The sequence below is a fragment of the Helobdella robusta genome, assembly GCF_000326865.2.
Source record: "Helobdella robusta unplaced genomic scaffold HELROscaffold_42, whole genome shotgun sequence".
NCBI classification, from domain to species: domain Eukaryota; kingdom Metazoa; phylum Annelida; class Clitellata; order Rhynchobdellida; family Glossiphoniidae; genus Helobdella; species Helobdella robusta.
In genome coordinates, this window is record NW_008704981.1 from 1,157,941 (window position 1) to 1,167,940 (window position 10,000).

Genomic DNA, 10,000 nt, shown 5'->3' on the forward strand with positions numbered 1-10,000 from the left:
CTGTGTGTGTTTTTTATGATTAACAAACATATTAACGCCAAACATTTGGTAGAATTTATAGAATATTGTAAAAATTATGGTCTATTACCAACATATATATGAGAGAGAGAGAGAGAGAGAGAGAGAGAGAGAGAGAGAGCGAATAAAGTTTATTAAATCCTGTTCAAAAGAGCTTTCAAATTTGAAAAATTTGAATAAAACACGTTTTATAAACAAATTTATATTAAATTTTATCATTATAAACATCTTGTTTCCAATGTTTTCGTTTAATTGTCTTTACAAACTTAACTTAATACATAAAAAGTAAAGTGTAACTGTACAAATTCAAAAAAAATACTCATTCATTGGAGAGCGCTTGTCAATAGAGTTTTTTTATATCCGCGCATGCGCAAAGCGTTCCATTAGAATTTTTGTAAATTACGCTAATATGGCTAGTGCTCCTAAAATTGCGAAATCATCGAAAACTAAAAATGATGCTCTGGACGAAGAAGCCGGTATTATTTCGTTTTTATTTATTTTCAAATAATTTGTATCCACTTTTTGATAAAATCGATTTGTTTTAACTCATCGTCACCAGTCAGGTGCGTGCATGCTGTTTTTAACATTTTTTAAAATAATTTATGCACATGGGAACTAACGCCGTTGTATCTCTACTAATTACTAATCTATTGTCTCCTTATCACTAATTAAGAAGGTGAAAAGTTTATTCATCAACAAGATGCCATAGAAAAAATCGACGAAGTTCAGAATGATATTGACAGGTTAAATGAGCAGTGCAGTGATGAGATACTGAAAGTTGAACAGAAATACAACAAACTACGACAGCCTCACTACCAACGGCGATCTGAAATGATTGCCAAAATTTCTAACTTCTGGGTAACTGCGTTTGTAAATCATCCCCAAGTTTCAGCCTTGTTGAATGAGGAGGACGAGGAGGCCCTCCAGTCGCTGACCAAAGTTGAGGTCCAAGAATTTGAAGATGTCAAATCAGGATACAAAATCAATTTTGTAAGAGTTTTATAATTTTGTTTCATTTGTAAAAATAATACAATTTTTTATTGATAAACCTATAATTTTGGTAAATTTTTCTTGTTTTTCTTTCTAGCATTTCGCTGAAAATCAGTATTTTGAAAATAAAATTATATCGAAAGAGTTTCATTTAACTGAGACCGGTGATCCTTCATCAAAATCAACACCAATTGTGTGGAAAGAGAATAAGGTTTGATATAAAAGTTTTTAATTTTTTTGTTTAGCTAGAAATTATTTCATTTTTTTACATTCTCTGAAATTTGATGTATATTTTTCATTTAGATAAAAACAATTTGTTATCTCTCAATGAATAATTTTTAAAACTACTTCAGGATCTCACTAAGGTCCGCAGTTCTTCGGGAAGGAAAAGGTCTCACAGCGAACAGCAGGAATCGTTCTTCAGTTGGTTCCTTGACCATACGGATGCTGGGTCAGATGAGTTAGGAGAGGTTATCAAGGACGACATCTGGCCAAACCCACTTCAATATTATCTGGTTTGTTAGAATCGCTTGTCAGATCAATCATATATCCTTAAAAAATACTCTATTATGTTTAAGTGCTGTAGTTCAGTTGCTAATTAAAGAGTTCTGTGGTGTTAGTTCCCCATTGAATTGTCTTTAATCTCAAGTTAATTTCATTGTGCATTCATATTTTTTCTGTAGACAGGTTCTATTTTTAAAATTATTCTGTGGAAATTTAAAAAGAATTTCTATTCATTTATTTTTATCAGGCATCTGAGGTTGATGAAGATTTGGGCGGTGATGATGAGGATGAAGATGCTGGTGGTGATAATGATGATGATGTGGGTTTTAGTTTGAAAACTTAAAATTTGAGTACTGGTTGATCAGACTCCCCTGTGTCTGCGTCATAATACTTAGAGGCACCTGGTCCTGTTCTGCAGTGACCTGGTTTGATTGCATTGAGACCTCTGCTTATAACGCAGTGTGTGATTTGTGGTTTCTTGGTTTTCCTGCGTGCGTGTTTGTGTGTGTGTGTGTGTGTGTGTGTGTGTGTGTGTGTGTGTGTGTGTGTGTGTGTGTTGATATCTTTGAAGCAAACAAACACTGTAATCAAGAATGACCTTTCAACTTATTTACAATAGCTTTTTTTAATCAAATTGTAATTTATCAATTAACTTTGTGAGATCAATTGATATTTTAATTTATATCATAACTAAGTGTGCAATTAATATAAACTAGTAAGTAAGTTAAATAAGTAAATAAGCATTAACTCACTTCACTACAATTAAAAATAAATGTGCTAAACATGTTAAACATGTTCCAAACATTTAATTAAACATTAAAAATTACCAGGATGAAGCTGAAGGGAATGAAGAAGAAGCCTAAAGATAAACATGTATATGAATAAAAATGAACAGACGTAAATTTTTTATTAACATTATTGCTGCTAAACACTTATACATACATGTGTACCTGTACTTACATTTATGTGCATATATAAACATTTTGTATGTATGTGTATGAGAGACAAAGAATTTTCAAATGTTGGGTTAAACGATCATATTTTAAAGAAGCAGAACAATAATAAAAAATCTGCTCAATTTGTGCTCCTTAGTGAAACTGGTCACAATGCAAAAATTGAACACTTGACTTTAAGACAGCACAGAATACCAAACATTCCAAATAAGACCTCACTTCACCCAAAGTCTAAATTCAACGCCCTTGTACAAGAGCAAGCTGCACTGAAGATGGTTTGTGACAAATTTAAATGGGTCTATATCTGCGAGATGAGTTTGGATCACGGATATAATGGATGATAATTATATTTCTATTAAATTAAACAATTTTCAGGCAATTCTAGTTAGAAAAATTTAAATTGGTTAATGCTAACAATTCGGTGGAATTCGTACATTATTGTGTGCGTGTGTATATATGCATGTGTGTATGTATACGTGCTTACGTATGTGTAAAATTGTTAAGACGCGCTAAGTTAATTTTACACAACAGTTTTTCGTTGAGCTAAAATTATGTCATTGTCATTAGATAGTGTCAAATAAGTATTCGTGTCTTTGATGTCTTGTATTTCGTTACTTTTTTCCTTATTTTTTCATTATTAAAGTTGATGTTTTGTTTGTTAATATCACTGATGTAATGAAAATGATGTTTGATTTTTTCATATAAAAGTTGGTCTCCTATGTCAATAAAAATTTTGATATGAAACTCACCTGATAAAATTTGAATTGTCTTCAATGTGTATAGTGGCGAGTGCATTGTAATATCGAATTACATTTATATACTAGCAAATATGATGTATACATGTTAATGAACGGTTAACGTAACGAAAATCGGAATTATTAATTGTTAAGTTACAGATAAAAATTCGGTAAATTTTGTTTACTACATATGAGTGTTTATAAACATAAAAGTTGTTCCGTTTCGTCGTCCTGAAACTTATTTTTCAAAGTGAAAATTCAAAACCGTTGAGAATGATACAATTATGGTTCGCTAAACTTTTACTGTTTCAATGAAACAAGTATTAATTGCTCAAGTTTGTTGTGATGTACACCATGAAAAATGTCAAATTATTCAAGCAATAAAACAAGTAGGAAATGAAACCATTCAATCATCGTAGAGTTCGAGATAAGTAGGCTGTTGTGGATCGCCCAAACTTTCATAAACGTTCTCTACTCTTATAACTGATAGTGGTGTTTCGTAGGTAGGTAGGTAGAAACATTTTGCCACTTTGTTTGGTTCGGCGTTTGAGTCGGGGAAGGATTTGTTGGGTTGATCATCGCGACTAACTGGGAACATGGTGCCGGTTTGTGTTCGATAACTGTTTTCTGACCCACTGGTTTTGGTCTGCTTAAGCCTAATCCTAATAATTAAAATGTTTTGTTGCTAATTATGCAAATGAAACTATCCAAGCTACTATTTTGAACGAAATGTTTTTTGTTAAAATATTTCTTCATGGCACTTGCAATCATTTGTAACGTTAAATTCAACGATATATAGCAATGCGATCTTACTTTGAGCAGCACTTCCAAAAAGCGAGGATAATGATGGCGGTCAGGAAGATGGCAATAACTACACTCACTACCGAGATTATGAAACTAAACGATCCTTCAATCTCTGAATACCAATTTGAAATTATTTAACAAGGTACTATAAAGAATATTTGCGCAATTTTAAATTATTAAAACGAATGTTTGAATAAATTTTCACTTGGAGTTCCAAAAGCAAAGCTGACATTATCTGAATAAAGTTAAATTTGTAAAAACAATTTTTTCATAGGTATGTTATTAATAAACTGTTGGTTATTTTTATATAAATCTTATTCAAATACTTTTCTCCAAACTAATGATAACAAAGCGTTTATTTCTTTTATATAAATCCTTTAAAACATTTTTGGCTAAATTAATAAATCATTCAATCTTCAGTAGCAACCAATTAAATTTATAAAAAAATTTATAAAACCAAACAACCTGTATCACTCATGCAAATGATTGTCATCTCATCGTTATCGCCATCTTTGCCTCCATTAGGCCTATTACAATCATGATCCTTGTCGCTATGTTCCTTGTCTCCTAGATTGCTTATCTTGCCATCGTCATCATCATCATCATCATTATTATTATATCCGTCACTTTTATTATAAATTATATTATTGTTATTGTTATTATTATTATTGATATTATTATAATTATTATTATTTATATTGTTTTGAATGTCAGATGGCGAACCAAGACATTGCAAGTTTTCAGTTGTGTGCCACCTAAACAACTTTTCGTTGGGTGATTTTTGAATGTAGGCATATTTCGACGCGGGCTTCGGTTCGTTCGGTGCCCAATTCGTGAATACTGCATTGCCTAGTGTTGGTGATGATGGCGATGATGCCGAAGATAATGATATGATATGAAGACGAAAATGATATAACAGATATAATATGATACAATGTAATATGATATGATACGACATAATAGCTTAGAAAGATCAGAGTCGTTTCGTTGAAATTGTCTAGATCATCTTGTGTTTGGGTAAATAAAAGTTTGAATGTTTTTTTGTGTTGAATAAATGAATATTGTTGCTTTCAATTGTTTTTGAATGTTGTTTAAAACATCCGTGACAACCGTATGTAAGTGATGGTAACGATAACGCTGCATTGATGATTTGATAATGAACTGACTATGCATAATATAACCGTAGTGTAAAGTTAGAAGCAAAGGTGAATGAACAAAAAATTAGTGATATGCATGCTTGCATTCAAATAAATCGATTTAAACATACGTTGGCCGGACCAAAGAAGCTGAAACTTCGAATTGAGAAGCCACCAAGATGGTGAGGGCAGAAGAGGAGGTTTGTTTTGATCAACCGAAGGTGGTGATGCTGGCTGTAGGAACAAAAATTCCATCACCACCTTACAAAAAACTTTCATATCGAACGCCAACAAAGAAGCGTTGAAGTGTTTGAAGCAGTAGTTGGCTGCCTCGAAGCGGTCAAGTTTTGTGGTGACTTTAATGAGGCACGTGCGGTATGGAGTGTTCAGTGTTGTGTTTGCTGGTTGGAGTGAAGGTGATGTTGGAAGTTCTGACCTATGTACTGATTCACATTCGGCTGTTGTGTTTGAAAATTTACGTTTAGAACTTTATGCTGTCTAGCTGAGTTGTAAAAAAAATCTTTATGAATTTAATTTAATTTTTTAAAAGTTGACATGTTTTACAATTCGTTTGAAAATGTGCTGTTAAAACAATATTTTGAATTAAGTTTATAAGTTTATAATTTTATTCCGAAAAATTATTTGTTACACGCATTAAGTGGTTGTCAGTTACTTGGCAAGTGACAGACGAAAAATAACTTTCTACTGCCCATCCCGTCTGACTGCAGAGTGTAACTGTAACTCGAAGATGGATCGTTCAAGCTTTTACTTCTTAAAATATTAATGTAGACATAATTATCTACAGGGTTCAGGCTTTTCAAAACTGTCTGTACTTCTTTTTCCAATAAGTCTAATGAATAAAAAAATGAAGTTGAGTCTTTACCAAGTCTCAATTTTAAAAAAGAGCATTGATAATTTTTCGATAAATTTCAATGCAAACCAGTAAAGGCAGATCGCCAGTCAGAAAGAAATGTTACGGAAAGGTAAAGAGGGATTTTCACGTCTGGTTTCACGTAATTTTTCCCACTCGACAACATCAGAAAATTATCCAAAGCAGTCTGTTCCTCCTCCCGACGTATCTCCAACAGTTTCTTACCGGCCGGACAAACATTATTAGAAGTTGAAAATATTTTCTTCATCTCAGAAGAGTTAATTTGGTGAATTTTCAAACAAAAGCTATTATGATTGTAACAAATTTCAAAATTACTAAGCTCAACAGCTGGAACAATATTCAAAATTAAAAAGTTAATAATAATCGCTGTGCAACAAACATTCGAGTGACAATTTATTTCTTTGGACATGTTGCCGAATAATTCTGTTCAAATTTTCAAAATAAATAAACAATAACAGATTTTTTGAAATTATTCATTTTTCAAATAGGAATATTTTGTTGTAAAAAGATTGAAATACACAAGCACCTGTATCAATTTGCAGAACATACACGTATTTATCTCATACGTGCTGGCAACAAACAATGCAACGAACTGCACATATATTGATGAACTTTCTGGATGGATCAATTTGTGGCTTTCAAATAATTGCAGTACATTGCACAGGACAAACGTACGAATCCCTTTGGTGGTTGTAGGTTATGTGCAAGTGAATACACATATTACATTTGGAGATACTGCCAACTTTAATACTAACTTCCCACTAAAATTAACAACAACTTAATTCATAGTGAATATTTAATGTTATAGAGAACCCTGATTTGATTCAGTTGTCACCTTAAGCACCGTAGAAACATATTTATTACACATTAACGTTTTGAAATTTATTATTAACTTGCGTCTTTAAATGAACCACGTCATGAGATGAAACTGCAATCTAAGTAAAAATTTATCACTGAACAAAAAAGTTGTGTACTATAGTGAAGTGTCAAATTTTGGTACTTTGTTTCTTTTACTGATTAAAAATTTTCTAAGTTTATTTTTTTCATCATAAAAAATTGTAAGCTCTAAATTATGATTGTCAAAAATAAAAGAACAAAATTATTAATAATTTTAAATTATACAATTTTTTCTCCACATTCCTAGTACTCAAACATCAAATTAAAAAGTGTTTGTTCCCGGATCATTCTATTTTTCATTTTCAAAATTGTGCTGATGGCCAATTTGGTTGAAGCACATTCATCTGAAATCACGCTATGAATTGTTGTCGCAATTTAGTTCTGAGAAGTACTGATGCGTTAAATAAATCCTGAAATGAAAGATAAATTCAATGAAAATCAGTTAAACAGATGAATTAAATGAGAAATGGAAAAATAGAAATTAAAATCGTTTCAATGAACAAATCAAAACACAAATTATGAACAGTTAATAATTCTCAAGTGGCAAATAATCAACAAACGTTAAGCGAATAATAATATTCTATGAATCAATTATTTTATTTGTTGATTAAGAAGTATGGTTTACATATTGACAACATTTGCGATTTTAAATTCAATATGATACATTTGAAAAATTGTGTTTAAATCGTAATGAAATAAAATTAAATGAAATTGAAAACAATTAAATAAACGCAAAAAATGAAATTATAATTCATTCCTTCATTCATTCATTCGTTCGTTCGTTCGTTCGTTCGTTCATTCATTCATTCATTCATTCATTTATTATTTCTTTCTTTTTCTTTTTATTCTTTTTTTCTTTCATTCATTCTTTCATTCATTCACTGGAACTGTTATTCATACGTTATTCGCAATTATTTATTTTGGACATTTTATTAATTTATCTAGAAAGCTCCCAGTATCCGCCAATTAAGTAGTTAAAAAGTAGAAAATAATAGTAAAATCTAATTACTCATTAATAGCTAACAGCCATTAAATAATTATTTCCAACGTCGAATTAATTTAGAAAGTTTAAAAACCGTTTCTTGATAAATGACCTTGATTGGTTATGCGACTTTGTGCATATGAAAATGTATATATATACCGATGCTGTTGATCCGATTGTTCATTCGTTGATTTGAAATTCTTACATACTTATTTGTTGTTAAAAAAGTTGACGTCCACAATGAAGATGATGTTCACTGGTCTGTGCAAGGTCATACTTCTCCTCTCCTTCATCATGCTAGCAGCTCTGAGCATAGCAGAAAATAAAAGTTAGCTCTTTGCCTTTTTTGATAAATTTTACTAATTTTTTTCATAAACTCTAAAATACGAAATTGGAAAAAAAAATTTTTAGCAAAAGAAGAATGTTTGTCGAAACCCAACGTTGAAATCTTGTTGGCTTTTGAGGGAAGCGCTTTCTTATATGCGTTCGAAATGATCTGCAATAGTCTGTACCACTTCGAACAGGATGTCACTAAGTTAGTTCTATTGTAACGTTGATAAAACATAAATTTGTACGTATAAGTGTTAATTCAAAATTACATTTCGAAGTTATAAATAGAAACCCTAGAGCAAATGATTGCAAATGTTTGAAAGTTAAAAACTGATAATTAAAAATTATTGCCCCCCAGTTGTTAGCAGTGTTGTTGTTAAAAGTCAGTAAAACAGTTTTTAGACAGGAATATTTATTTTCTTTAGTTTTTAGTCACGAAGAATTGTCATTATGAACTAATAATTATATTTCTATATTATTTGGGATGTGCGCTGTTATAGTAATTTAAGGTACTGGTATTTTACTATAATCAAATAGTACTCAAACTCCAGAGTATAAAAATGTTTTATTTGGTCATCGAAGTTAAACGTTTTTGATATATAGTAATCTTGAATGGACCGAAAAATTATCATATTATTATAATCATATTATTGAATGAGCAAAACAGTTTGAATTCTTTTAATATAACGCTGGTATGGTGTTTCAAGCTTGTTGTAATTTATTAGACTCTTTCTTATGTAGCAGTCAATCTTTTTAGCATTAAAATGTATAATTTAGTAATGGGAATCCAGCAAATTTGTTAGGCATGATCTTTTGTTTATGAAACCGTGTTGACTTTTACCAATTATATTATTTTTTGATAAGTGTTCTATGATCCGGCTTTTGATTATTTTTGTAGTACTTTACATACAATGCTTGTTAAGCTGGCTGGTCTGTAATTGCACGATTCACTTTGATCTCCTTTCTTGTATAAAGGTACTACTAATGTACCCTTCCAGTTGAATGGTATCTTTTCAGATGAAAAAAAATTGTTGTATATGGTTATCAAATTCTGACTTATTTCTATTCTGACTTCCTTTAAGAATTTTGGATGAAGCCCATTAATTCCTGTTCTCCTTCATTTGTCCATGTTCAAATACAACTTCAACATTCTGTAATTCTGAACTCTCTACTAAAGATGTTCCGGTTAAAGTTACATTTAGCTATTGATATTTTTTTTCATGCGTGAAAACAGAACCGAAATAATTGTTCATCAGCTCCGTGGTTTCAGCTTCGGTCTTCACTATAATATTTTTCATTTCTTTGCGGGCCCACTCTATCTTTCCGATTTTGTTTGTTTCTTATATAAATATATAAACAATTGCTGTTTGTTTTTATTTTTCCGCCAGGTTTTCTTCAAAAGTCTATATATTTTTTACGTTCATATACTCACAAATTCATTTCTTCGGGTTTTGTAATTTTCAAGTAATTGTTTGAGTTTATATCCTCACTTTCAGGTTTATCTAATGAGTGTTTCCTATAAAGCTGAAATTTTTTCCAAGCCTTGTTTTTAGCTTTTCTCTTGCTTTGAACATTTCTCGTTACCCATGATCTGGGATATTTTTGCTTCGAGTTGTTTTATCTGCCACTTGAATAAGGTGGTTATCTTTCATAAATTCGTTATCTTGTGGCTTTTCGCCAACCGCCAACCTGTCTTTGCCAGTCAATATGATAATTAAAATCTCCCATATAAAATGAATTAATTTGCTTTTGCAGTT

At 31.1% G+C, this 10,000-nt stretch overlaps 3 protein-coding genes across 3 annotated transcripts in view; 1 reads left to right on the forward strand and 2 right to left on the reverse strand.

Moving 5' to 3' along the window:
• Window positions 1–427: 427 nt before the first annotated feature.
• On the forward strand, window positions 428–1,532 carry HELRODRAFT_177392 (hypothetical protein; the record flags this gene model as incomplete). The annotated part of the gene is made up of 4 exons (XM_009025588.1): window positions 428–494; window positions 692–1,008; window positions 1,106–1,219; window positions 1,362–1,532. 4 exons carry the CDS (start codon window positions 428–430, stop codon window positions 1,530–1,532), a joined length of 669 nt encoding a protein of 222 aa, XP_009023836.1.
• A 2,076-nt stretch (window positions 1,533–3,608) lies between these two features.
• Window positions 3,609–6,443, reverse strand: HELRODRAFT_177393 (hypothetical protein; the record flags this gene model as incomplete). Its single annotated transcript, XM_009025589.1, has 7 exons — window positions 3,609–3,864; window positions 4,016–4,118; window positions 4,472–4,855; window positions 5,274–5,498; window positions 5,579–5,644; window positions 5,816–5,992; window positions 6,083–6,443. The coding sequence occupies 7 exons, from the start codon at window positions 6,441–6,443 to the stop codon at window positions 3,609–3,611; spliced, it is 1,572 nt and encodes a 523-aa protein (XP_009023837.1).
• A 2,573-nt stretch (window positions 6,444–9,016) lies between these two features.
• Window positions 9,017–10,000, reverse strand: part of HELRODRAFT_177394 (hypothetical protein) — a gene marked incomplete at both ends in the record, with an annotated part of 1,621 nt that continues 637 nt past the window's right edge. The window contains 2 exons of the mRNA XM_009025590.1: window positions 9,017–9,122; window positions 9,933–10,000. The exon at window positions 9,933–10,000 is cut by the window's right edge and continues 37 nt beyond it. Coding sequence (XP_009023838.1) covers window positions 9,017–9,122; window positions 9,933–10,000 — 174 coding nt within the window. The remainder of the gene's footprint in view (window positions 9,123–9,932) is intronic.